We start from the raw sequence: 23,982 nt of genomic DNA on the forward strand, positions 1-23,982 counted from the left end.
TTTTGGAAGAGGCTGGACAGCCACTGAAATGGGATAGGGCCTCCTGCTTGAGCAGAGGGCTGGACTAGAAGACCTCTGAGGTCCCTTCCAACTCTGTTATTCTGCTATCCTTCCTTTTCTTTTCCCTTCCTTTCCCTTTCCTTTCCTCTTTCCTTTCTTCCCTTCCTTCCCTTCCTTCCCTTCCTTCCTTCCCTTCCTTCCCTTCCCTTCCCTTCCTTTCCTTTCCTTTCCTTTCCTTTCCTCTTTCCTTTCCTCTCATCCCCTTCCCTCCTCCTCCCTTCCCTTTTTTTTTTTCTATCCTTCTTTCCCTTTCCTTTCCTTTCCTTTCCTTTCCTTTCCTTTCCTTTCCCTTTCCTTCCCTTTCCTTTCTCTTTCCTTTCCTTTCCTTTCCTTTCCTTTCCTTTTTCCTTTCTTTTTCCTTTCCTTTCCTTTTCCTTTTCCTTTCCTTTCCTTTCCTTCCTTTTCCTTTCCTTTCCTTTCCTTTCCTCTTTCCTTTCTTTTCCTTTCCTTTCCCTTTCCTTTCCTTTCTTCTTTCCTTTCCTTTCCTTCTTTCCTTTCCTTTCCTTTCCTTTCCTTTCCTTTCCTTTCCTTTCCTTTTCCTTTCCTTTCCTTTCCTCTTTCCTTTCCTTTCCTTTCCTTTCCTTTCTTTCCTTTCCTTTTCCTTTCCTTTCTCTTTCCTTTCCTTTCCTTTCCTTTCTTCTTTCCTTTCCTTTCCTTTCCTTTTTCCTTTTCCTTTCCTTTCCTTCTCCATCACTGGAGGATTTTAAAAAGAGACTGGACAGCCCCTTGTCTGGAATGGGATAGGGTCTCCTGCTCAAGCCAGGGGCTGGACTAGAAGACCTCCCAGCTCCCTTCCAGCTGTGTTCCGATCGATTGATCTGGCACCAAGCTTTCCATTGGTCAGATCCTCGAACACGGCCCTCCTCCTTTAAGAAGCCTCTTCGTAGATTTCATCGCAAGGGAAAAGGCCGAGTTTCACTTGTAATGGTTTTCCTTTGGAGGGACGAGTAAGGGGGGTGCAGGGCAAAGTGGGGCGGGGTGTGTGTGTCTTGGATCGTCCCCCGACCCCGCAACGATTTGGCTGCGCTCTTGGGGGGGTCTTCAGGAAACCATGGAAAAGCTGACCTGGTTGGCCTCCGAGAGGCGGCTGAGCCAGGAAGGAGATTCGGAGGAGGAGAACTCGCAGGAAGAGAACTCGGAGCCGGAGGAGGAAGAGGAGGAGGAGGAAGAAGGGGAACCTCTGGAGACCCAACAGAAGGAGGACGAAATGGCCAACGAGGTGGCGGGCCCGGGAGACGGGCCGGCCGCCTCTCTCGCCTCAACCTGCACCCCGCCGACAGTGGAGGCCAGCAGCAGCCCTCCAGGTGGGCTTCCTTAAAAAAAAATTGTGTTTTTTTTTGCCCCCTCTCGAAAGAAAGACAAGGAGGCATCAATTACCCCCCCAAAAAATGAACAAGACTGATATTTGGAAAGGTAGAGATATGGGCCCCCATTTACTCATTGATTAGAACAGAGTGGCGTGGCGGCCTAGAGTTAGCGCTCTCGCCTCACAATCCGCAGGCTGTGGGTTCAATCCTAGATAGAAGCAAATATTTCTCTCTCTCCAAGCACCGTGAGAATGTATCCTCTGCTGGACAAAACTCCTCATTGGTGACAGGAAGGGCATCGGGCCAGTCATTAAGTTGCCCGTACTCCACCCATCGTTAAAAGAGGAGGAGGATCGAAGACCTGATGAGAGAGAGTTGGGGAGAGGGAGAGGGAGACAGTGAGTTTGCATTAAATCGATGTTTCTCAACCATGGTGTAACTTGAAGATTGTGGGCTTCCAACTGGTTTGTGGCCAGCTTTCCTCCGAAGTCCAGTAGGACAACCAAACATGGTTAATAGTTAACCGACTATTTGTAGCTCAGGGTTGAAATGAGGGTGCTCTCTGAGCTTGGTGGTTTCCTTGCGGACGTTTCATGATGCAACTAGGTAACGCCGTCAGTGCTAGAAGGAGGTAGGGTTTGAGAGGAGGAGGAGGAGGAAGATTGTAGGGTCCTAGGGCTCTCTAAGCTTGGTGGTTTTCTCGCAGACATTTTGTCGTGCCCCTGTTCGAATCTGATTCCAAGGGGGAAGTCACGCAGCAGACGGAGTGGGAATGTGGCTCCGTTGGCTGTGGAGGAAACTGGGGATTGGCACAGTCTGGCTGGGCAGAGTAGGGGAGAGGTAGAACAAGGGAGAGGGAATTCAGAGGAAGATCCAGGCCCAACCCCTCTTCATCCTAGGGCACGCAGGGAGGAACGGAGAAGGGAGCAACGTGGGTTGCATGGCTTACGGGGAAGGAAGGGCCCTGATTCCCTCCGGCTGCCTTGTCTTGTCATCCTGAGGAAGGGAGCAACGTGGGTTGCATGGCTTACGGGGAAGGAAGGGCCCTGATTCCCTCCGGCTGCCTTGTCCTAGGAGAGAACCCCAAGGCCACCACCAAGAGCCGGGCATCCCAGCGAGCCCGGGCCAAGAGGGGGCGGGGCCGCACCAGCAAAGACGCCTCCAAGCTCCTCCTCCTTTACGATGACGACATCCTGGAGAGAGATCCGCTGCGCGAGCAGAAGGACTTCGCTTTTGCCCAGGCTTACCTGAACAGGGTAAGGAAAACCATGGCTTAAGCAGTTGGAAGGCTGGGGCAGGAGGGGAGGAAGCCCACATTTGAGAGCTGCTGCGGGGCGGGGTTGACCTCTCGTCCTTCGCTCCAGCTCCTGCCGGGCACAGGAAAGGAGCCCTCATGGTGATGTTACTGGCTAATTCTTTCAACCCAGGAGTGCTTCTGTGCTTCTGACATGAATAAAATAGAGAATAGAATAGAATGAGTAGAGTAGAGTAGAGTAGGGTAGAGTAGAGTAGAGTAGAGTAGAGTAGAGTAGAGTAGAGTAGAGTAGAATAGAATAATAATAGAATAGAATAGAATAGAATAGAATAGAATAGAATAGAATAGAGAATGGAATGGGATGGAATAAGAATAGCATAGCATAGCATAGAATGAGGAAGAGGAATGGAATGGAATAGAATGGAATGGAATATATTTTTTAGAAAATAGAATAGAACATTGGAATAAATAGAATAGAAATAGAATAGAATAGAAGAATAGAATATAGGGGATAGAAATAGAATAGAATAAAATTAGGAAAGGATAGGATGGGATGGGATAGGATAGAATAGAAGAGAATATAGAATAAAATAGAATATAGGGGATAGAAATAGAATATAGAATAGAATATAGAACAGACTATAGAATAAAATAGAATATAGAATAGAATAGAATAGAATAGAATAAAAGTAGGAAAGGATAGGATGGGATGGGATAGGATAGAATAGAAAGAATATAGAATAAAATAGAATATAGGGGATAGAAATAGAATATAGAATAGAATATAGAACAGACTATAGAATAGAATAGAATATAGAATAGAATAAAATAAAATTAGGAAAGGATAGGATGGGATGGGATAGGATAGAATAGAACAGAATATAGAATAAAATAGAATATAGAACAGAATAGAATTTTTGCTTCTGCTTGCTGTCGTAAGTCAAGGACCTCATGTACCCATTGCTGGAAACCCCAATAGGGATCTTGGCGACTCCACCCCCACCTACTAGCGCTAATTCTTGGCTTTCCCCCAAAGGTACGCGAAGCCCTCCGCCTCGTTCCAGGCAAATACGAAGAATTTCTCCGCAACATTTACGAGTTTGAGAACAACCTGCAGAAGCAGACGGCCGTCGATCTCTACGCCCGGCTCCGGATCCTCCTTCAGGACTGGCCTCAACTCTTGACCGACTTCGCGGCCTTTCTGCTGCCCGAGCAAGCGCTGGAGTGCGGACTGGTGGGTCAGCTGGAGGAAGCGTGGGCAGCTCAGCTTGGCAAGGGGGGAGGGTTGAGGCTGGGGAGGGGAGGGGAGAGAGAGAATGTCTGGGATCCACACCCGGGCTCCGTCTACTTCAGGTAGCCCTTGACTTAACAACAGTTCGTTCCAAGTTACAACGGCCCTGAAACAAAGAGATTTGGGACCGTTTTTCACGCTTATGACCGTTGTAGCAGCCCCTGTGGTCCTGTGGTCAAAATTCAGACACTTGGCAACTGTGATGACCCAAAGGGGCGTGGCACAAAGGCAACACGGTCAGATCATCAGTGGGAGTCCCTTTATTAGCTCCAATTTTGCCCCCAATGTTGTCCTGGTTATCTTCTGGGCTGGAGAAAAACTCTCCCAGGAACAGCCTTTGGCTGCAGAGAGAATCAAGTCCAAAAGGTGGTCAACAAAAACTGTAACTATAAGTCCAAACAAGGCAAAATGAGGTAATGAGTCCGGCAGGGCAGGAGAAGGAATTCCAGATGTGAAGGAACGGCAATAACTCAACACGGTTGGGAAGACGCCAGGAACGCAGATAAGCAAAGTCAACACAAGATAAACTCACGTTTGTTCCCAGCAGCTGCCACACTCAGCTTGCATCTCTTTTAAACTCTCATTCCCAGCTGTGGCTAATGAAGGGAATCAGGGCCCTTTCCTCCCCCGTAAGCTATGCAACCCACGTTGCTCCCTTCTCCGTTTCTGCCTGCGTGCCCGAGAATGAAGAGAGGGCGGGCCTGGGTCTTCCTCTAAACCCCCCTCTCCCTTGTTCTACTTCTCCCCTGCTCTGCCCATCCGGACTTTGCCCTTCCCCAGTTTCCTCCACAGCCGACGGAGTTGTTCCCAGCCGACGGCGCACTCTGCTTGCGTCTCTTTTTAAACTTTTTTTCCCCCTTCTTCTTTTCCCTTCCACCAGTTTGAGGAACAGCAGGCCTTTGAGAAGAGCCGGACGTTCCTTCGGCGGTTGGAGATCTGCTTTGCTGAGAACCCATCCCACCATCAGAAGATCATCAAGGTGCTGCAGAACTGCACGGACTCTGTACCCCAAGAGATCATGGAAGTAAGGCGTATTCCTGTCCCCTCCTTCGTCCTCTTTTATCACCTCCGGCACTGATGAGGTTACCTAGTTTGGCAGGGAAACGTCTGCAAGGAAACCACCAAGCTCAGAGACCACCAAGGACCCCACAGTCCTCCTTCCCCTCTTCCTTCCTTCCTTCCTTCCCTTCCTTCCTTCCTTCCTTCCTTCCTTCCTTCCTTCCCTTCCTTCCTTCCTTCCTTCCCTCCCTCCTCCTCGCAAACTCCCCTCCCTTCTAGCACTGATGATGTTCCCTAATTGGGTCATGAAATGTCTGCAAGGTAACCACCAAGCTCAGAGAGTACCAAGGACCCCACAATCATCATCATCATCTTCTCCTCCTCCTCCTCCTCCTTCCTCCTCCTCTTCCATCATCATCATCTTCGTCCTCTTCATCTTCTCTTCTCCTCCTCCTCCTTATTCTTCCTCCTCCTCCTCTCCACAAACCCCACCTCCTCCTAGCACTGACGATGTTCCCTAGCTGGGTCATGAAATGACTGCAAGAATATGCAGGCAAAAACAATAAAGTCATTTATTTATTTATTTTTGGGCACTTCGTGACTTCCAAGGCATTTTCTCCCCACCCAAGCAAATATCTTCTCTCCCCACTGATGCCGTAGTTTGCTTCCTTCACTTGTTTTAACCCCCTTTTGAACCCCCTGGGTTTTAGCTGAAGACTCAAGTGGGGCAGCTGCTGAAAGGGCACGAACACCTCCAGGACGAATTCTCCATCTTCTTCGATCACCTGCGTCCCTCGGCCAGCCGCCTGGGGGACTTCGAAGAAATCCATTGGACGGAGGAGAAAGAATATGAGGTGGGGGGGGGTCTCCCATCCCCTCTTCTGGTCCTTTCCGGGAAGGGGAACCGATTGGGACAGGTGTGGAGGTCGGAGCACACCTGGACCTACCGGGGGGGGGGGTGTTAACCTGCCACCTCTGCCTCTCCCCTTCCAGTTTGATGGGTTCGAGGAAGTCTCACTGCCCGACATGGAGGAGGAGGAGGAGCCCCCCAAAATCCACGCTGCCTCGAAGAACAAGAGGCGGAAGGAGCTGGGGAGCCAGAATGCTGAGAAGGTGAAAATCCAGCCCCGTTTTTTTTTGTTCAAAGCCCCAACCTAGTGAGGAACGCTGCTTAGATGCCTCCACAGGTGGAGAGTCCACATCGCCCTAGCTTTGAACCCTGGGTGGTGAAGGTTTTAGGTCTTGAGGGGTCGGTAGGTCTTTGGTGGCCCACCTGGGCTGGGTATGGCCCTGAGCACCTGGTCATCTACAGCCACACAGCCTCACTGGCTGGGGAAGGCTGGGGGTAGGGAGAGAGAGAGAGAAGGAAATAGGCAGATAGGTGAGAGAGAGAGATGAGAGATCAATAGATAGATAGAGGTAGATAGACAGACAGAGGAGAGAGAGACAAAAAAGATAGAGAGTGGGAGGGAGATAGATAGATAAAGAGATGATAGAGAGTAGAGAGAGTTAAACAGGCAGATAGATGAGAGAGAGAGAGAGAGAGAGAGAGAAACATACACAGATGAGAGAGATGATAGAGTGGGAGGGAGATAGATAGATAAAGAGATGATATAGGGAGTAGGGAGAGAGATAGATAGATAGATAGATAGATAGATAGATAGATAGATAGGAGAGAGAGAGAAGTAGGTAGGTAAGTAGAGATGATGATAGATAGATAGATAGATAGATAGATAGATAGATAGATAGATAGATAGATAGATAGACAGATAGATGAGAGATGATAGAGAGTAGAGAGAAACAGATGGACAGATTAGTGAGATGATAGATAGATAGATAGATAGATAGATAGATAGATAGATAGATAGATAGATAGATGATAGATAGATAGATAGATAGATAGATAGATAGATGATAGATAGATATATAGATAGATAGATAGATAGATAGATGAAAGATAGATGATAGATAGATAGATAGATAGATAGATAGAGATAGATAGATGATAGATAGATAGATAGATAGATAGATAGATAGATAGATAGATAGATAGATAGATAGATAGATAGATAGATAGATGATAGATAGGGAAGGAGGGAGATAAACAGATGAGAGAGATAATAAATAGAGCGGGAGGGACATAAATAGACAGATAGATAAGAGAGATGATAGAGAAACAGATAGATGAGAGGAATGATAGACAGACAGACAGACACTTTTTAATTTCTGATTGTGCAGCCCCAGGTTGGCTGAAAGGTGGGCAGCCAGATAAACCTTTGAAATAAAAAAATGAACGAACATTTCCCATGGAAATCCTCCTTTGCTACGTGGGGCACTCCGATAGCTGAATGGCTGCTTTGCTTAACAACGCAGTTGCCACAGTCCCACTTGGGGTTGTTAAGCGGGGGACATGTGGAGACGCTCTTCACTGGAGTGGAGCCAGCTCTTACGGGTCAGCCCTCCCTCTCCCCCTCCCCCTTCCCCAGATATGGTGGCTTGAGGGACTCATTTTGGACTGGGGGGGGGGTCCCATTTCAGGAGTCCGAGTGGCCGGAGGGGCAGAAGGACTGGTGCAGCTCCTGCCACGAGAACAGCGGAGACCTCCGGCTGAAGCGGAGCAAGCGACGGAGCTGCGCCCACTGTAGCAGCAAGGTGAGGAGGGGGCTCTGGGGTCTCGGGGAAGGGGGAGAGGCAGAAACACCCCCACCCCGCCAGCCTCCTCTGGAGGGTCCCGAACCGGCCAAGTGAGAGAGGGTGGGGAAGGGCTTGGCCACCTGCGCCCCCCATCCCCAGGAAAAGATTGACAGGTGTCGCTCGGCCTTCCCTCCCCACCCTCTCACAGGTGGGAGACCCCAAAGGCTCCAGGAACAAAGAGCCGGGCGAGTGTTTGGCGGAAGGCCGGGCCCAGCGGGAGCCCAGCCCTCAGCCGGAGGGGAAGGAGACCCCCGAGGGCCACACGGAGAGGAGAGACGACGGGGAAGCCGTCCCTGGCGGCCGGATCAGAGCCCCCCCAGCCGGAAGGGCGGCGACTCTGCCGGAGGAGGAGGAGGAGGAGGAGGTGCGTCTGGGAGGAGGAAGAAGAGGCGGTGGGATGATGGAAGGGGGTCTGCAGGATGAGAGGCTGGATTGGGGGGGTGGGAGAGGGAAGATGTCCCATCAGATGCAAAAGGTCCCTTTGGAGGAAGGAAAGTTACCCCTTCCCCTTCCTTCTATCTTCTTTCCCTTCCCTTCCTTTTTTTCCTTTCTTTTCCTCCTTTTTTGATCTTCCTTCTTTACCCCCTCCCCTCTCTTCCCCTTCCCTTCCCTTTTTTTTTTTTCTTTTCTGTCCTTCCCTTCTTTTACATTCCTTTCCCCCTGTCCTTCATTCTTCCTTCCCTCTTCCTCCTTCCTTCCCTCCCTCCCTCCCTCCCTCCCTCCCTCCCTCCCTCCCTTCTCCCTATTTCCTCCACCCTCCCACCTTCTTTCATTTCTTCCTTCCCTATTTCTTCTTCCCTCCTCCTCCTTTCCATCTGACTCCTCTCATCCCTTCCTCCTTCTTTCCCTCCCTCCCTATTCCTTCTTTCCCAGCCTCCCACCTTCTTTCCATCCCAACCCTCCTCTCTCCTTCCCTATTTCTTCCTTCCCTCCCTCCCTCCCTCCCTCCCTCCTTTCCATCTCACTCCTCTCATCCCTTCCTCCCTTCCTCCTTCTTTCCCTCCCTCCCTATTCCTTCTTTCCCAGCCTCCTTCCTTCTTTCCATCTCCTCTTCCTTCCCTCCCTATTTCTTCGTTCCTTCTTTTCCAGCCTCCTTCCTTCTTTCCCTCCTTCCTCCCACCCTCTCCTAGCTCAGGAATTAGAAAACGGATTGGGAAAATGGCCTCCTGGGCCCAGGTGGATTCACCTCCTTCTCGCTCTCTCTCTCTCTCTCTCTCTCTCCTTCTCTCTCCTCTCTCTCTCTCTCTCTCCCTCCCTCCTCTCTCTCTCTCTCTCTCTCTCTCTCTCTCTCTCTCTCTCTCTCTCTCTCTCTCCCTCCCTCTCTCTCTCTCTCCCATCACTCTCTCTCTCTCTGCAACCCAGGTGCTCGTCCGGAAGGGAAGCTGCTCCTGTCCAGAGATCCACCTCCTGAGGGGCTCCCCCTGCCGGCTGGTAAAACCACCGCGGAGCCCTCTCCTCCCTCTGCCCCTCCCAGCGGGGCCGATCCTGCCAGGAACCCCCCTGCGGCTCCCCTGCCGCCCTCGAAGGGGGCCGCCCTCCCCAAACCACCTCCCCCGAAAAGCAGCCTCTGCCCCGTGGAGGGGAAGAGAGAGGTGGGACTGGGCCCCAGGAGTGGGGGAGAGGCCCCTCCTGCCCCCAACCGCAACAGTTCGGAGAGCAAAGCCACGCCGGATCCTAATTCTCCTCCATCCTTACTTGGGACCTTTCTGGCTTCTCGGCCGAGTCTCCAGGAGCCGGGCGGCCAGTCCCCCTCGGAGACTACAAAACCCAAAGGCAGGGAGATGTCGCCCGCGCCCTCCAAAGGCCTCCCTCCTAAGACTTTGGGGGCAAGTCTGCAGGCCGACCATCCAACAGGAAAAGCAGCCGAGGAGGGGACGCCTGTTCAACCACGGAAGAAGAGGAGTCGGCCCCCGCCATAGCCGGGGCGGATCGCAGTGGCCCCGTGGCCGGAGAAGACCTGCAGCCCAGGACCATCGAAGCCACGGTCTGTGCCAAAAACATCAAGCTCAGCTCTACGGGGGAGAAGGTTGTCTTATGGACCAGGTGGGTCTCCTCCTCCCTTTCCTGGGTCCTTTTGGGGGAGCAGAGAGAAGGGGCTGGCTTCAAACCCTCCCCCCCACCTTGGTTTGCTGTGCCCAGTGGGCGTGTGCGCAGAGCTGCTCGAAGGCAAGAGCAGCTAAGACAAAAGGGGCAACTCAGGAGTAAGGCTGGGAGGTGATTGTCCCTCCCATAAGGTCTAAAGGACAGGCAAAGGTGAAGAAACCTTTGCAGGAAGCAAGGTCGTTCACTCTGTTCGGATTAATCCTTGAAGCTCTGTGTGGACTTTGTACTTTGGTTGGGTTTTGTTTTTTTTAATCATTTGGCACTTTAGTTGTTGGCAGCCATTCAAAGGAGAGAAAGGTGGGTGCTTATCTCGAGGGACTGTTTGAGACTCATTACCGACTGGGAATGCCCGTAATTCTCAGCGTTGAACTAAAACAAGAGTGGTTTTAACTGAGCGTGTGCTTAATGACGGTCTTGGAAACCTCGGTCAGAACATAAAGGTGGTCCGAATTCAGACCAGATGAAGGGAAAGCACCTGTTTTTTTGTGGGCGGATGAGATCCGTCTAAATGGCCTCCCTCCGTCCTTCCTCTTCCAGGGAGGCTGACCGCGTAATCCTGACTTCCTGCCAGGAGCGAGGGGCCGATCCGCAGACCTTCAGCGCTATCTCCAAACAGCTGGGCAACAAGACCCCAGAGGAGGTGGGCCTTCCTTCTCCCGGGGCTCTCGGGACCTCCACCCACAAGTGGCTCACCTGCGTCTTCTGGGAGGCCAAAGGGGGCTCTCCAGACTTGGTGACATTGAAGACTTGTGGACTTCAATTCCCAGAAGGCATGGCTCACTCCGTGTGTGTTTAGAGCAGCGTGGAGCATTTCTCCAGAGGGGGCAGAGACTGGGCGTGCTGCCTGGGGGATTCTGGGAGTTGAAGTTTGCACAAGGTGGCTGGGGGTTTCTGGGAATTGAAGTCTTCACAAGCCAGGCTAGGGAATTCTGGGAGTTAAGGGTCCATACATGCTGTTGGGGATTTCTGGGAGTCCTTAAATTCTTCACGGAGGCAGATTCTGGAGTTGAAGTCTTCACAAGCTGGCTGGGGGATTCTGGGAGTTGAAGTTTCCACAAGCTGGCTGGGGATTCTGGGAGTTGAGTTTCCACAAGCTGGCTGGGGGATTCTGGGAGTTGAAGTTTCCACAAGCTGGCTGGGGATTCTGGGAGTTGAAGTCTTCACAAGCTGGCTGGGGGATTCTGGGAGTTGAAGTTTCCACAAGCTGGCTGGGGGGATTCTGGGAGTTAAGGTGTATGCATGCCGTTGGGGAATTCTGGGACTCCAAAAAACATCCATACGTGCAATTGGGGAATTCTGGGAGTCGAAGTCCCTATATTGTGGCTGAGGCATTCTGGGAATTGAAGTCTGCACGAGCCAAGCTGGGGAATTCTGGGTAGCCGAAGGCCCCCCCCCCATCTTCCCAATGGCTGAGGACCACTGTCATAACGGCTGCTTTCCCCACTCAGGTGGCTCACCGTTTCCGCGAGCTGATGACCCTCTTCCACACGGCCTGCGACGTCAGTTCGGACGACGAGGAAGACGGGATGAGCTCCAGCCACGCCGACCAGCTTTCTGACAAAGACCCCAACCTCTCGGAGGACGAGCGGGAAGAAACGGGGTTTTAAGGCTGCCGAGAAAACTTTTTGGGGTTTGGGGTGTATGTTTGACCCCCTCCCTGAGACAGGACACAGGAGATTGGGGGGTTTTCTAATTCCCCTGCACTAGGTGGGCTGCTTGGAGCCCGCCGTCTCTCTTGGATCTGTAAATATATCTTTTTTTTTTTTTTTGAAGTAAGAAATGTATAAATTAATGGGTGGGGGGGGGAGCCGAATATTTATTGAGTGATGGTATCTTAAAAGAATTAAAGCAGGAACGTTGAAGTGGAGTTGTCAGGGCTCCAATATGCACCCTCATTCAAATCATAAGTCTCTAGCCGCATCTCTCAAGAGTAAAAACGATTGATTTATTAGGAGTGACCATGTTGGCATTACCTGGGTGGAGCCGACTTAAGACACAGCATTCATTTCCCCCTTGACCCTGGTCTTCTCCCACCACCCCACCCCCTGGATGTATATTCTCCAATGGGAGACATCCACAGCCAAGAGTCATCAATCATGCTCTCCCAGTAATAATCTTGTGCGCCAACAGCTTCGGCTGCCTAGCGATTATCTGAAGCATTTAAGGAATGCACTGCTTTCCCTCCCACTCCCTTTCTGCTGGCAACTAAAAGGACCAAGGGAGTATTCCTTCATCCGCCCTTTTTAAACCAAAATCTCCCTCCATCCCTCAAAAACACGCAAAGGAGGAGAGGCGTTCTCGGCAAGTTTTTATTTCTCTGGTTTCAAACGTGCGCCGAGAAGGGTCCGTGGCATCTCCGAAAAACCAGCTCAGTCCGTATCGTCGTCCGAATTTTCGTCCAGGCTGCTTTTCTTGTAGCAAAGGGACAGCGTCCGCAGCTCCTCCAGCACCTCTTGGAAGTCGTCCATCTCCACCCCAGCGGAGAAGAAACTCGCCCAGCGTCTCAAGTCCGTTCCGCGCAGCTCTCGGTAAAAGTCATCCAGGGTCCGGTATAAGGCCGCCGAGGACCGGAAGGCCGCCAAGACGGGGATGCTTTCGACCTCTACGGAGGAGAGAAAAATTGCTGAGTGGTGGGATTTCCAGGTTGAGCTGAATTAGTGACAGGCCGTGGTTGTTGCAGGATGCAGTGCTGCCGATTGACCGTGCCTTTGTTTCCCCAACCTGGTTGATCATCATTGTAAAGGCTTTGTGTTTCTCAAACTTGGCAGATGCTTGGACTTCAATACCCAGAATTCCCCAACAGCGAGAGGTCCAACTCCTCTTAAAAAGGAGAGTGCCTGGGGGATTCTGGGTATTGAAGTCTAAATATCTTAAAGCATTCCGGCTGGGGAATTCTGGGAGTTGAAGTCCACCCCTCTTAAAGCATCCTGGCTGGGGGATTCTGGGAGTTGAAGTCCATCCCTCTTAAAGCATCCTGGCTGGGGGATTCTGGGAGTTGAAGTCCACCCCTCTTAAAGCATCCTGGCTGGGGGATTCTGGGACCTGAAGTCCACCCTCTTAAAAGCATCTTGGATTCTGGGACTGAAGTCCACCTCAATCCTGGCTGGGATTCTGGGAGTTGAAGTCCATCCTCTTAAAGCATCCTGGCTGGGGATTCTGGGACCTGAAGTCCACCCTCTTAAAAGCATCCTGGCTGGGGATTCTGGGAGTTGAAGTCCACCCTCTTAAGGCATCCTGGCTGGGGATTCTGGGACCTGAAGTCCACCCTCTTAAAGCATCCTGGCTGGGGATTCTGGGAGTTGAAGTCCACCCTTCTTAAATTACGCCAGCTGAGGAATTCTGGGAGGTGAAATCCACCTTTTTTTTTAAAATTGCCAAGGTTAAAAACATTGCTCCTGGTGAAACCAATTTGGTACGCAAACAACTGCTCTTAAGCCACACCCCGTGTGTGTGTGTGTGTGTGTGTGTGTGTGTGTGTGTGTCCCCTTACTTGCTGGGCTGTACAATGGCTTCTCCGACAGAAATCCGTGCTTGTTCAGGAAAGGCGAGAAAAACTGGGGGTACGGAGCCAAAAGCTTGCAGGGTCTTTGCAGCAAAAGAGAAGTGCTGTCGGGGAAAAAAAAGACGGGTATTTTTTTGAAGGGGAACGTGCCCCCCCACATCATCATCCCCTCCCTCCTCCTCCTCTTCCTCTCGCCCAGGCTGCCTGGAGCACCAACCTCAGAGTCCGAGGAGAGACGGTGTGTAAGTAACGGGCCAGCACTTCCTGGCCGGTCTCGCACATGTGAAGGATGGACTTGGGTTCGGTTCCTGGAGGGGCGTTGCTGGAAAGGGAAATAAGAAGGGAGTTACCCTCAATTTATAAATAAGGGACTGCGGTGGCTCAGGGGCTAAAGACGCTGAGCTTGTCGATCAGAAAAGGTCAGCAGTTTGGCGGTTCGAAACGGCAGTGAGGAAGCTGTTCTCCCAGGTGGGAAGCAGGGGGGAAAAATCAACTTTCTGGCCAAGAGAAATATAAATACACATACACACACACACACGCACAAAAACACACAAACGTCCAAGCAACGCACCTACAGACCCTGTAAGAGTGGGGAGGCAAACCACCGAAAGACCCAACAGACCCACCTCACTTGTTGCCGTTTGCCGATCCCTCGCAACACAACCGACTGCGCGAAGCAGCCGGCATCGCTTCGGTCGCCGCAAGACGACAACGGACACCAGGCCGCGCTAGGTTGTTGGTTGTACAACGCGTCGGGAAGGGACTGGTCTTCCATCACGGAGAAAGGCAGAGCGGCCGAGGCCTCTGCGACCTGGGGAAGAGAAATTGGTGTGTGTGTGTGTGTGAGGATGTCTCTTTTCGGGGAGTCCGATGTGGTTAGTTTGAGACCACGGTGGTTCCCTAAAAAACCAAGATTTATCTAGGTTACAACCATGGGTGGGATTCAGCCAGTTTGGACTGGTTCAGACGAACCGGAAGGTTGAAATTGACATCTTCTGCAACCAGACTCGTATTTACGACTGCGTCCCGGGGATCCCCTTTCGCGACTTTCTGGCGCCCGGCAAAGTAAATGAGGGAAGCCCAGATTCACTTAATGACTGGGCGGCTCACTTAACAACCGGAACGGTTCACTTAATGAGGGCGAGAAGGATCGTAAAACGGAGGCGAAACTCACTGAACCCGACGTCGCTCACTTCGCAACATGAACCTTGGGTTCGAGGACTAACCGTACCTTCCTTCCAGAGAAATTCAGGGTTTCGGTCAGGTTGGACATGGTGATGTCCGAGTTCTGGAGCCGGTAGGGGACGGTCATCGTGTCCAGGGCGGTGGCAAGAATGGCGCTCGTGTGATAATCCAGAGACGGCTGGAGGGAATTTGTACAAATTATTAAAAGTTCTGCTCTTTCACGGAGATGTTTTAAGCAAAGTTTATTCGGGACGGTTTTAAGTATAGATGTTAACTCATAAAATATTTGGAGCTGCCAATAGAAAGGGAGGGGGGAGCAGTGCGGCAGCTTGCAAATCGAAACTGCATTCCATCGATGTTTTCAAAGATAGTAACTAGGTGACTGAAGTTTCTGCCTTGCAAAATTCTAATTGGAGAGAATATGATGGATGACTCTGGGCTATGGAGGTGTCCCGTTGGAGAATAGGAATGATGATACACCCAGGGAGTAGGGAGAAAACCAGGGTCAGGGGTGACAAAAAGAAGAGGGGGAGGAAAGGGAGGAGAGGAGAGAAGGAAAGAGGGAAGGAGAGGGAATTGGAGAAGAGAGGGGGAGAGGAAAAGGGAGGAGAGGGGAGAGGAAGAGAAAGGGAAGTGGAGAAGAGGGGAGAGAAGGAAAGGAAAAGGAGAAGGAGAGGGGAGAGGAGAAGGAGAGAGGGAAGCGGAGAAAAGGAGGGGAGGAGAGTAGAGGGAATTGGAGAAGAGGGGAGAGGAAAAGGGAGGAGAGAAGGAAAGAGGGAAGGAGAGGGAATTGGAGAAGGGGGAGAGGAAAAGGGAGGAGAGGAGAGAAGGAAAGAGGGAAGGAGAGAGAAGAGAGAGAGGAGGAAAGGAAAAGGAGGAGAGGGGAGGAGAGGAGAAGGAAAGGAAGTGGAGAAGAGAGGGGGAGAGGAAAAGGGAGGAGAGGGAAGGAGTGGGGAGAGGAGGAGGAGAGAGGGAAGCGGAGGGGAGAAGGGAAGGGAGGGAAGGAAAAGAAAAGACGGGAATGTCGATGTAACATTGAAAACATGACGTGTTAGAAAGGAAAAGGCATCATTAAAAACATTTGTAAAGCTCCCACTCCACCCTCCTTCGGCGGCCCCAAAGGCGGGTGGGGTGGGGGCAAGGTGGCTTTTTTCGGACGCCCACCTCGTACTGGAGGTTCGGCAGGGCCACGGGGCCGCCCGGTCTGAGCCCCAGGCTTCCGTTCAGCGACAGAGGGCAGAAGAGGGAACTCTGGCCGGAAAGACGGACGATGCCCAGAGCCGTGTTCATCAGCCGGTAGAAGTTCCGGTGGGGGGGGGACCTGCCGGGAAGGGAGAAGAGGCCCGTCGGGTCCCCTAAGGCGCGTTTTGCGGGGGCGGCGCATGAACCTCCAGAGGTTGATTCCACTCCTGGTGCTTTGTGCCCCCGCAAACACACACACACACACACACAAAACGAGACACATAAGGGAACAATGGGAGGAGTCCCGCTTCCAGCCTCCTAAACTTTGCGTTCTGTCCTGTGCATGGCTGCTAGTCCTCAGTGAGCCCTGGGAAATACGCTTCCTCATCTTCGGGGACACGGATGAGAAGAGAAGGGAGTCAGTTTGGTATAGTGGTGCAGGTGCTGGCTTGCAAAACTAGGAGATGTTGAGTTCTAGTTCTAACTCGGGCCTGAGAGCTCACTGGGTGACTTTGGGCCAATCCCCAGGAGACGGGGAGTTCTAGTCCCGCCTTATGCATGAAAGCCGGCCAGGTGACTTTGGGCCAATCACTAGGACCGGGAGACTGGGAGTTCTAGTCCCGCCTCAGATATGAAAGCCAACCGGGTTACTTTGGGCCAATCACCAGGAGACGGGGAGTTCTAGTCCCGCCTCAGACTGGGTGATGAAAGCCAACTTTGGGCCATCACCAGGAGCGGTGAGTTACTTTGGGCCGCCAATCAACAGGAGATTGGGAGTTCTAGTCCTGCCTTAGGCATGAAAGACAGCTGGGTGACTTTGAGCCAGCCAGTCCCTCCCTCTTAGCCCAAGCAACCTCACAGGGTTGTTGTCGTGGGCAAGCCAGGAGGAGGAAGGCGCATTAGGTACGACTACCACCCTGAGTTATTTGTGAAAATAATAAAAGGCAGGAGAAAAGTCCAAAGATGCATGGACATTCCAGCGTCCCACTCACCCTGGACGGAAGCACAGGCGTCAGCCCACAAGTCAGGATGCCTTTTCCCGTGTATTCATCCTGCAGCAGCTCCACTGCCTTGGACCCGACCCCCGAAAAGCCGTTGTGGAGGTCGCACAGCACCTGAAAGCCCTGGGGGAGAAGAAAAGATGGAGAAAATAGGGGGGGGAAGCTGGAATTGGCACCAGGAAGGCAGGAGGAACAGCTGGGGGGAGGGTGCCTTTTGAGGATTGCTGAACTACAACGCCCAGCATGCCTTGCTGGTAGCACCTGGTGGGAACTGGAGTTTAGAAACCCCAGGAACGTTCCAACATCTCTCCCGACGCCTTGTAGGAAGGGTCCCCAAACTTGGCGACTTTAAGACTTCTGGACTTAAGACTCCCAGAATTCCCCAAACAGCCATGCCAAAGTCACCCAGCCGGCTTTCATGCCTAAGTCAGGACTAGAACTCCCAGCCTCCTGGGGATTGGCCCAAAGTCACCCGGTTGGCTTTCCCGCTTAAGGCGGGACTAGAACTCCCAGCCTCCTGGGGATTGGCCCAAAGTCACCCGGTTGGCTTTCCTGCTTAAGGCGGGACTAGAACTCCCAGTCTCCTGGTGATTGGCCCAAAGTCACCCAGTTGGCTTTCCCGCTAAGGCGGGACTAGAACTCCCAGTCTCCTAGTGATTGGCCCAAAGTCACCCAACCGGCTTTCCCACTTAAGGCGGGACTAGAACTCCCAGCCACCTGGGGATTGGCCCAAAGTCACCCGGTTGGCTTTCCTGCTTAAGGCGGGACTAGAACTCCCAGTCTCCCGGTGATTGGCCCAAAGTCACCCGGTTGGCTTTCCCGCTTAAGGCGGGACTAGAACTCCCAGTCTCCTAGTGATTGGCCCAAAGTCACCCAACCGGCTTTCCCACTTAAGGCGGGACTAGAACTCCCAGCCACCTGGGGATTGGCCCAAAGTCACCCGGTTGGCTTTCCTGCTTAAGGCAGGACTAGAACTCCCAGTCTCCCAGTGATTGGCCCAAAGTCACCCGGTTGCCTTTCCCGCTTAAGGCGGGAGTAGAACTCCCAGCCTCCTGGGGATTGGCCCAAAGTCACCCGGTTGGCTTTCCGCTTAAGGCGGGACTAGAACTCCCAGCCTCCTGGGGATTGGCCCAAAGTCACCTGGTTGGCTTTCCCGCTTAAGGCGGGACTAGAACTCCTCCCAGCCTCCTGGGGATTGGCCCAAAGTCACCCAGCCGGCTTTCGTGCCTAAGTCAGAACTAGAACTCACCATCTCCTGGAGGTGATCGGCCTAAAATCACGCATGCTGGGGAATTCTGGGAGTTGAAGTCCGCCAGTCTTCAAAGTTGCCAAGGTTGGACATCCCCTGCTTTGCAGCCACAGGGGGACAAGATGCTGGGTGGATTGCTCACCTGCAAGTAATCGCACTCCTCCACGTAGAAGTGCAGCCGATCTTCCAGCTCCTCGAGGTACCGGCTGTCCTGCAGGAGTTTTTCTCCTTGTCCGAAGGCCTCCAGCCGGCCGGACTCCCTGCAACGGATAGGAAGCCGAATTTGCGCGGGAGAAATAGGATCCCCACCCTCACCCCCTCCCCAAATTGGGAGAACAGCCTCCCCCGCCCCCACTCACTCCTCGCGGTTGTATTCATGGATGGTCAGGATGGTGCGCGGGTGGAGTTTGGTACGGAGGAAGTCTGACCAAGTGGGAGCCGGGCCATCCGTCACAAGCGGCTTGGCGAGCTGCTGCGGCTTTCCTGAGAAAAGACACCACCAGGAGATGCGCAGGGTTAGGTTTCCTCTGGCGGCAAAGGTCTTTGAATCGCGGGCCGAGCCTTCCATCTTGGGGGGGCTATTGCTAGCACGCCAGATTTCTCCTCGGCCCTGTCCAAAGCCCCTCTTCTCAAAAAAGAAGCCCCTAAACGAATGCAAAATCTAACCTAGGAGTCTCCGGGCTTGGCCGTTTGGAGCCTGTTGGACTTCAACTCCCAGAGTTCTGCTGGCTGGGGAATTCTGGGAGCTGAAGTCCCACCAGCCCCTGATCCAACAGGAGGGAGATGACTATGCAGTCAAACAAGTCGCCCTGGTTTTACCTACCATTGTTAGCCAGCCAGAATTAGAGGTAAGATGGCAACCGATAAATTTTAACGTAGCATAACATAACACAAACAACATAAAATAATAAAAGCAAAACTAAACAAAATTTAAATTATTAAACCAAATTAAAATCCATTAAAATTAAAATGCAATAACAAAATATATAATAATTAAACTAAGTTCAATTCAAATAAAAATGCAATAAAATTAAAATAAAACTGACAGGCTCCATCACGGTTAAACTCTAACTGAGCACTGGACGCACCAAACACACACACACACACACAAAACACACACAAACACAGCTTTACCACCAGGGAGTCTCTTCGAGGCAACATCGCCGTTGGAAAACCTGTCGCTCTGAAATGAGAGGAAAAAAGCTAAGGAAGAGCCGGCATGTGAGAAAATAAATAAAATAAACCACGTCTCCCTGATCCCAGTTCCCAAGGCCAAGGGGACGTCCCTCGGGGGGGAAAAAAAGGAAAATTTGTCCCATGGCTTGTACACTTTTGCTCCATATAAATATATATGTCAGGGTTCCGGCGATTGCCCTAATTAAATCATGAGCCTCCAGCCATGCTTCAAAAGAATCCAAAAGATTTATTAGCAGCAACATTAGCCGGCATTAACCTAAATGAAGCCAACTCTGGCATAGGTAATTGACAGTCCCCTGTGACCCTCTTCCCTCCCTTCCCCCTGGGTGTGTCATAAATCAGATTTTCCAATGAAGGATTTTCATGGGCAGAAGATCCGGTAGCCTAGCTACAGTCTTTGTAAGATAAGTGTTGGAATGTACTTCTGGTTTTAAACTGTCGTGCTGCTCCTTCAGATTTCGTCCCCCCGTCCCTTGTTTATGGCAACTCAAAAACAGGCTTAGGAATGCTTTACGAGTTGTGTGTGTGTGTGTGTTGTATATATATTATATATATATATATATGTGTGTGTGTGTGTGTGTGTGTGTGTGGATCTTTGTTATTTGTTTATTCGTTTGTCTCCGCGTAAGATTGGAAGTATCAGGCAGCGTTTGATGAAGTCTCATTCATCATCTTCAGGCTTGCTTCTTCAGCTCTGTGCTTCTCAGAGTGACTCTGAGAAGCACAGAGCTGAAGACACAAGCCTGAAGATGATGAATGAGACTTCATCGAAAGCGTTGCTCAGATACTCCAATCTTACGCGGAGAAAACCCGAATAACCAAAGATCCACATACAAATACCCCGAAAACCTCAGAAAACACACATATATATCTATATAGATATATATGGGGGGAGGAACCCAATTTTTAGAAATTCAGGGGAGAAAGAGAGAGTTTCACCTCAGGCTGTTCAAGCCCTTCCAAAATGGGACTGGGAGGCACTGGGTCTTGCTGGTGCGTTGTGAGGTTCCCCCTCCTGGAAGGAGAAGATCCGTTCGTATGAACCGGGACAGGAAATACAGATTGTGCTCGGCTTACAACCACCATCGGGACTAGACTTTCCGTTGCTACGGGAAACGGTCGTTAAATGAGCCAAGCCTGGTTTTAACACCCTCCTTTGCCTCAAGTTTGTCAAGCCGACGCAGCAGTCGTCAAATGAATCGTGCAGTCTTTGTTAAGCAAATCGGGCTTTTGCATTGGTTTGGCTTGTTGGAAACTGGCTGGGAAATTCACAAAGGATTATATGACTACGATGGTTATAAAATGAGGACGATTTATGAAAAGGAGCTCTCCTTTCCCACAAAGGCTGCCAGGGTACCAGGCCTAGCAAACCCTACTTAACCCAAGAGAGAGTTTTCAAATCGAGAAATGTCAGTGGCTTCTGTTTTTAATTAAGCCTTGCTTAACAACCCACATTCATCTTGGTTCGGCAAGCCACACGCCCTGCGAAACTCAAGCTGGTTTTTTTCATGCTTGTTTTAATGATTTTCATTTTTTATTTCAAAGTTAAATTCATTTATTTCAAATTTAAAATACACAAAGCAAAGGAAACTAACTTGCAAACATCCAGCAACAATGAGTTCCATGTTTAACAAATAAGAGATAATAAGATTATACTTTGTTCCATGTTTAATGAATAAGATAATAATACTGAGTTCCATGTTTAATGAATAAGACATAATAAGATAATACTGTTCCATGTTTAATGAATAAGATAATAATAATACTGAGTTCCATGTTTAATGAATAAGAGATAATAAGATAATACTGTTCCATGTTTAATGAATAAGATAATACTGAGTTCCATGTTTAATAAATAGGAGATAATAATAGTAATATACCGAGTTTCATGTTTAATGAATAGATAATAATAATGATAATACTGAGTTTCATGCTTAATGAATAATAGATAATAATATACTGAGTTTCATATTTAATGAATAAGATGATAATACTGAGTTTCATGTTTAATGAATAATAACAACAACAACAATAAATAATAATAATAATACTGAGTTTCATGTTTAATGAATAAGATAATAATGATGATGAAAACTGCGCTACTCAGAACATCATACATTTTAAGAAGATACTTGATTTATACCTAGGATGCTGGGAGCAATCCGTATCAACCATCAGTGTCAGTCAATACTAATTATGATACATTTTTAAATGTTCAGTTGACATAGTTTCATGTTTAATGAATAAAATAACAATAATAAAAACAAGCATACAAAAAAAAAAAAGGACAAAGAAAACAAGTAACAAATATAGCCCAGTTCAATTATACAGCAAAATTCAGTTTTGTGTTCCAAATATTTTTATGATTGTAGAGTGAGGTTGGCGGGAAATAAATGTAAGCAATAAATAAATAACAAAGAAAGCAACTAACTGCCCTTGGTTAAAAAAAAAAAAAATCCACTCACCAAGCTATGGGGATGTTTTTTTGGGGGTCCTCATACAGGTATCCCTCCTGTTTCAAAGTGGCGAGACTTTCTGCCCAGAAATAAAAACAGGTTTATAATTTTAGAGAGCCTTCTGGGCTGAGAAGACATCGAGAGGCACATGGGGCTGCAACTTAACTGTGAGCAAAATTGACGGCATTAAGCGAGAGGCAGTCCTTAAGCGAGCCGATTTGACCACCTTCCCATCTCCCGCACGGCGGGCGTTGTGTGCTTCTCAAACAGAATTGACAAGGCTGAGCCCTCACCTTTGAGGTCCATCAGGATGAGGCGGGGGGTAAACGTCTCGCGTCCCTGCATCGTCCTCCCCGTTCGGAACAGCACATCGTGCTGAATCGCTTCGTCTAAGTCGGAAGCCAGGGAATTGGAGGAGAACAGCGCTTCCTGGAAGGCAGAAATGAAAAGGTCATAGATAACAGATTGTCAGAGTCGGAAGGGACCTTGTAGGTCATCTAGTCCAACCCCCTGCCCAAGCAGGAGACCCTACTACACCATTTCTGACAGATGGGAGTTCAATCTCTTCTTGAAAGTCTCAAGTGACAGAGAAGGGAGGAAAGAAGGAAGAATTGATAAGGCCTGCAGTCTCTCTTGGCGTCCTGCGATCCCTTCTGACAAGTCAAGTCAACAAGGAAGCCCGATTCACTGAACAACTGCAGGGATTTCCCCGAACAAGTGTGGCCAGTAAGGTCGTAAAACGGGGCGAAATTCACTTTTAAACGACGGTCTCGTTTAGCCACAGAAATTTTGGGGTTCAACCGTGGTCCTTTAAGTTGAGGAATACCTGTATATGCCACTACACCCCCCTCTCCATCCCACCAGCCTAGGATGCTGGGATGGAGTTTTTTTTTTTAACAAGAGTTGGAAGGGTCCTTGAAGGTCATCTAGTCCAACCCCCCCCCCCCCCCAGAAAAATTGGGCAATCGGATTGCAAAAATCCACCAGGATCTGCAAAAAAGGAAAAAAGACAAGACAGGAAGGAAGGAAGCCTTTGCAGAAGCCACCTGGACGTTTGCAGCCCTTGATTATCCTGGCCCAGCCCAGGGTGGCCTACCTTGCAGGGCCGTTATGGGGATAAAAGCGTGGTGGGCTGGGGGGGAAAAAAAAGCAAAGCCGTGCATGCAACTTTAAATGAATTGACGGGAGATAGATTTTCATGCACGCGCGGGTGCAAATATGCACGCGGGCGTGCAAGCACGTGTGAGTGTAAACACCAGCCTCCCACGTGCACATCTGCTGATAGTTTTAACGTGGGAAATAGACAAGCCCCGCCCACCCTGCGGGCTCCGGTCCAATCGCGCCTTTCCCCTGGAATGACGTCATCAACCGAGGTTCTCCCGGGGCCCTGCCGGCGCATGCGCGTTCCGCCCCGCGCTTTTCCCTCCGCCCCCCTCCCCCTTCGGCCTACCTGAAGGCCCCACCAGTGAGCGCCCACGCTTCCCGCGTAGTGGCCCAGCTGGAGCGTCACCACCTCGCGGACCCCCGACGACATTTCCCTCCGTTCTCGCGTCGGACTCCAGTTACGGAAAGGGCGACATAGGTAAACCGGCCGTTAAAGAAGTTTGGGGGGCGGAGAGGAGGAAAGGTGAGGAAGGGTTTTAAAAAATAAAAATAAAATTTCAGTCTGCGCAGGCGCGAGTGCCGTCCGTCGCGCGCGATTGAAGGAGACGTGGGGGGGAGCCAACGCCGTCTTTTCATTGGTGGCCACCAATCAGCAGGGAGCCGCCCACGGTTTCCTCTAACTCCCCTCAGTATAGACTGCAACCTCATTGGTTAGGTGGATGGGAATGGGGAGGGACCTAAGAGCCACTCACTTCCGGTGAGCGCACGTCTTGCCTTTTGACCACTCCCGTTCTTATCAATGCAGAGCCGCTCTGCCTCTTAGCATCTCTATGATGGATCTCCAGGAACTAATGCGACGTATTGGATAATAACAGATGTGAGCAGGTTTTGTTTTCGTGCAGCATGTTGTAAATTGAATAATGGGTGTTTTATTCCATTATTTACTCAAAAATCCACTCTGTTCAGTGACCAATCAGCAAGCCTGCAATCCAAAACCAAGAAGAAGAAACACCAGGAAGGAAAACTCAACTCTCCAATGTTAAATATTACATATAATATAAAATATATTAAATATTACATATGAGCATCTAGACTTGAAATTAATTAGCCCAAAGCCTGAGAGAGCCATCATCTTTCAACATAGCTTTTACCCAAGTGCTGTGATCAGGTTAAATGCAGAGTTATGAATCTGGTGGTCTTAACACATATATCCTGGTTGTAGTTTTTAAATTGTTATTTGTTTTAATTTGTTTTATATTGTTATTTGTATACATCTTTTGGTGTTGTTTAGTTGTATGTTGCGAAAGAGCACCTTATTTCGTTGTTCTCAGGTTCCTGAGCACAATGACAATAAATTTATCTTATCTTTATACCATCTGGTGTAATACAGTGGAATT

The 23,982-nt window shown here is 50.2% G+C and overlaps 2 protein-coding genes across 4 annotated transcripts in view; one reads left to right on the forward strand and one right to left on the reverse strand.

Moving 5' to 3' along the window:
- The window catches only part of GON4L (gon-4 like), a 35,897-nt gene extending 24,445 nt beyond the window's left edge, over positions 1-11,452 (forward strand). The window contains 13 exon segments of the mRNA XM_087943667.1: positions 1,106-1,364; positions 2,442-2,623; positions 3,659-3,856; positions 4,794-4,937; positions 5,623-5,766; positions 5,906-6,025; positions 7,451-7,564; positions 7,755-7,919; positions 7,922-7,970; positions 8,969-9,516; positions 9,519-9,649; positions 10,247-10,349; positions 11,158-11,452. Of these exon segments, the coding sequence (XP_087799793.1) occupies positions 1,106-1,364; positions 2,442-2,623; positions 3,659-3,856; positions 4,794-4,937; positions 5,623-5,766; positions 5,906-6,025; positions 7,451-7,564; positions 7,755-7,919; positions 7,922-7,970; positions 8,969-9,516; positions 9,519-9,649; positions 10,247-10,349; positions 11,158-11,316 (2,316 nt within the window). The 3' untranslated portion in view covers positions 11,317-11,452.
- Positions 11,453-12,000: 548 nt separating this feature from the next.
- Positions 12,001-23,271, reverse strand: MSTO1 (misato mitochondrial distribution and morphology regulator 1). 3 transcript variants are annotated; one of them, XM_087943652.1, is made up of 14 exons: positions 22,932-23,271; positions 21,775-21,910; positions 21,491-21,560; positions 19,965-20,040; positions 18,963-19,011; positions 18,188-18,311; positions 17,971-18,088; positions 16,578-16,702; positions 15,561-15,717; positions 14,443-14,574; positions 13,838-14,022; positions 13,429-13,533; positions 13,200-13,315; positions 12,001-12,311 (listed from the first exon to the last, which is right to left on the reverse strand). In XM_087943652.1, exons 1-14 carry the CDS (start codon positions 23,013-23,015, stop codon positions 12,079-12,081), a joined length of 1,710 nt encoding a protein of 569 aa, XP_087799778.1. In that variant the 5' UTR covers positions 23,016-23,271; the 3' UTR covers positions 12,001-12,078. The 3 variants fall into 3 exon arrangements, with proteins under 3 accessions (XP_087799778.1, XP_087799775.1, XP_087799776.1); XM_087943649.1 differs by lacking the exon at positions 15,561-15,717 and having other exon boundaries at positions 16,571-16,702; XM_087943650.1 differs by lacking the exons at positions 15,561-15,717; positions 22,932-23,271 and adding an exon at positions 22,578-22,793 and having other exon boundaries at positions 16,571-16,702.
- Between the last annotated feature and the right edge of the window lie 711 nt (positions 23,272-23,982).

Source organism: Notechis scutatus, chromosome 14, assembly GCF_049901735.1.
Source record: "Notechis scutatus isolate UNSWTSFEM ecotype Mainland chromosome 14, rNotScu1.2, whole genome shotgun sequence".
Classification (NCBI taxonomy): Eukaryota; Metazoa; Chordata; class Lepidosauria; order Squamata; family Elapidae; genus Notechis; species Notechis scutatus.

Coding starts and splice junctions, on each gene's coding strand:
- MSTO1 (XM_087943652.1), bottom strand. CDS start 23,015: ATGTCGTCGGGGGTCCGCGAGGTGGTGACGCTCCAGCTGGGCCACTAC. Junction 19,012..19,964: donor AAGGGCTTGAACAGCCTGAG/GTGAAACTCTCT, acceptor CTCTCATTTCAG/AGCGACAGGTTTTCCAACGG. Junction 14,575..15,560: donor TGCCGAACCTCCAGTACGAG/GTGGGCGTCCGA, acceptor AATTCCCTCCAG/CCGTCTCTGGATTATCACAC.